This window comes from Protobothrops mucrosquamatus, unplaced genomic scaffold (assembly GCF_001527695.2).
Source record: "Protobothrops mucrosquamatus isolate PMUCROS unplaced genomic scaffold, P.Mucros_1.0 scaffold_259, whole genome shotgun sequence".
NCBI classification, from domain to species: Eukaryota; Metazoa; Chordata; class Lepidosauria; order Squamata; family Viperidae; genus Protobothrops; species Protobothrops mucrosquamatus.
The window spans coordinates 35,619-37,834 of record NW_015386335.1 but is presented as its reverse complement, the minus strand read 5'-3'; the positions used below and the strand labels follow the sequence as shown (position 1 = coordinate 37,834).

The window sequence follows — 2,216 nt, the reverse complement described above, 5'->3', positions numbered from 1 at the left end:
CTTCCTCATTTCCCCCATTCTTCCCCTCCCCTCTCTCCCCCCACTCCTCTCCCTCACCATTCCTCCCTCCCCTTCCTTCCCTCTCCCATTCCTCCCTCCCCTCCTTGTTCCCCCGAGTGGAGGGGGCTTCTGTCAGTTCTCACCCAAGATTCCCAGTCTTTCTGAGCCCCCCTCCCGCTTCCTCCCTGTGCCGCAGGCCTGACCCACGTCGAGGCCACCGTCAGCGCCCTCGTCGACATCCTCCATGGCTACTGCGTCTGCGAGCTCGACTGCATCGACGACGCCTCCAAAATCTACACGCAGATGCTGCTGTGCCCGGTACGTGGCTTCAGGGCTTGTCTTGGGTTCTCTCCTGAGCAATGGGGGCAGCCTGTGTGTCTTTGTAGAAGGACAGCGTGCGATTTCTCCCCTCCCCCCCCGTCAGCAGGGAGACCGACTGAGGACCCTAGAGCAGCAGCCCCCGACCTTTTGGGCACCAGGGACCGGTTTCGTGGAGAGAAGTTTTTCCACGGACCGGAGGGGGGGCGTGGTTTCCACGTGCTGCCTGCATCCCACGGAGGGCGCTTTGCTTGTTTGCGTGGACCGGTTTCTGGATGCTGTGGACCGGTGCTGGTCCACGGACGGGGGGTTGGGGACCCGTGCCCTAGAGGGAGCAGCAGGAGAGGCCTGGCTTGTCTCTTGCACCCTCAGCTGTTGGTTAGCCGTGGCAGGGAGCAGCCCAACTTCGTGGGAATTGGCAGCCTCGTCACAATCCCACTGTGGGAGGAGAGGGTAGTCAGAGCCACCCGCTCCTCCTCCTGGAGCAGCCGAAGGAGGGGAGGCAAAAGGGCTGAGAACTCAGCGGTCTCCGCTAGTCACTCCTGTGGCTGCCCGGCTCAGATTCACGCCGGGTGTCAGCTCCCATAATCCCCAGCCCAGAAGGACAGGTGGCCATCTGGGCTGGACAGGAGCGCGGCTCACTCCTTCGCATTTGCCCTCTGTTGTCCCGGCCAGGAAGAGGCCAGCTTCTCCCGCTGCCCCTGCATCAGCGAACATAAACCAAGTTAGCTAGGTCCGAACCGTGTCTGAATGCAGCTAGAACGTTCCTCTGCAGGGCTGCAACCCCTGAGCTTAATTTGTTATTTGCCGCTTGCCTTCCAGGATCCAGCGGTGAGCTTCTCCTGCAAGCAAGCGCTGATCCGGGTGCTGAGGCCCAGGAACAAGCGGAGGCACGTGACCTTGCCCTCTTCCCCTCGAAGCAACACCCCCATGGGTAAGGGGCACGGGCTCTTTTGGGGCCTCTGCATTGGCCACACTGGGGTGGGGGCAAGCAAAACCTCAGTAGAAGTCCCAGCAGGGTGGATCAGCCCCTGGAGAAGTCTGCCCTTTGAGGAGACCCCCGGAGCATCTCTCTCCATCCTCGGGAGGGTCACATCCCCCCCCCGGGTGGGACCGGAGAGGTTTTCTGGCCCTGTCTGCTCTCTCTCTCTCTCTCTCTCTCTCTCTCTCTCTCTCTCTCTCTCTCTCCTTTTTAATGCTGAATTTGTGACTTTTTATTAGATGATAGAATGAAATACAAAAATTCAAAAGCAAATTCAAAAGCACAGTGGGGAGGGGAAAGGGGGAGAAAAGTGAAAAAGAAAAGAGAAGGCATTGACTTCCAACTTCCTCCGTTGCAGTGGAACAAAGCATCCAACCTCAACTTTTTACCCTTCCATAATAGTCTAAGCGAGGCATTTCTCTAACAACAAGTCAATCTAATCAGTGAAATCCAAAATCAACATTTCATATTTTTTTTCAAGCACAAAATCCAGAAGCGGTCTCCCAAGTAGAAACTTATATTTTTTTTCTTAAATCAAAACAGTCAATTTTGCCAGCTCTGCCAGCTCCATCCACTTCTGCAGCCATTCGCCCACGGTGGGAATTGAAATGTCCTTCCATTGGTGCGCATACGGTAGTCTTCCTGCCGTCAACATACATAAGACCAAAGTTCCGATTTTTTCCCCCAAGTCTTTTTCCATTAAGCCCAAAAGAAAAGTTTCTGGTTTCATCTCAATCTTCATTTTAAGAATTTTCTGTCTTGGGATGTGAGTCCTATTCCAGTATTTCTTCATTTTATCCCGTGTCCACCGTAGATAATAAAAGGTCCCGTCTCCTCTCCCTCTCTCTCTCTCTCTCTCTCTCTCTCTCTCTCTCTCTCTCTCTCTCTCTCTCTCTCTCTCTCTCTCTCTCTCTCT

The 2,216-nt window shown here is 54.8% G+C and overlaps 1 protein-coding gene across 1 annotated transcript in view; it reads left to right on the top strand.

Annotated features, from left to right (window-relative positions):
* The window catches only part of UBR4 (ubiquitin protein ligase E3 component n-recognin 4), a gene marked incomplete at its 3' end in the record, with an annotated part of 101,209 nt that overhangs the window by 63,826 nt on the left and 35,167 nt on the right, over window positions 1-2,216 (top strand). The window contains exons 54-55 of the mRNA XM_015831542.1: window positions 197-318; window positions 1,141-1,253. Coding sequence (XP_015687028.1) covers window positions 197-318; window positions 1,141-1,253 — 235 coding nt within the window. The remainder of the gene's footprint in view (window positions 1-196; window positions 319-1,140; window positions 1,254-2,216) is intronic.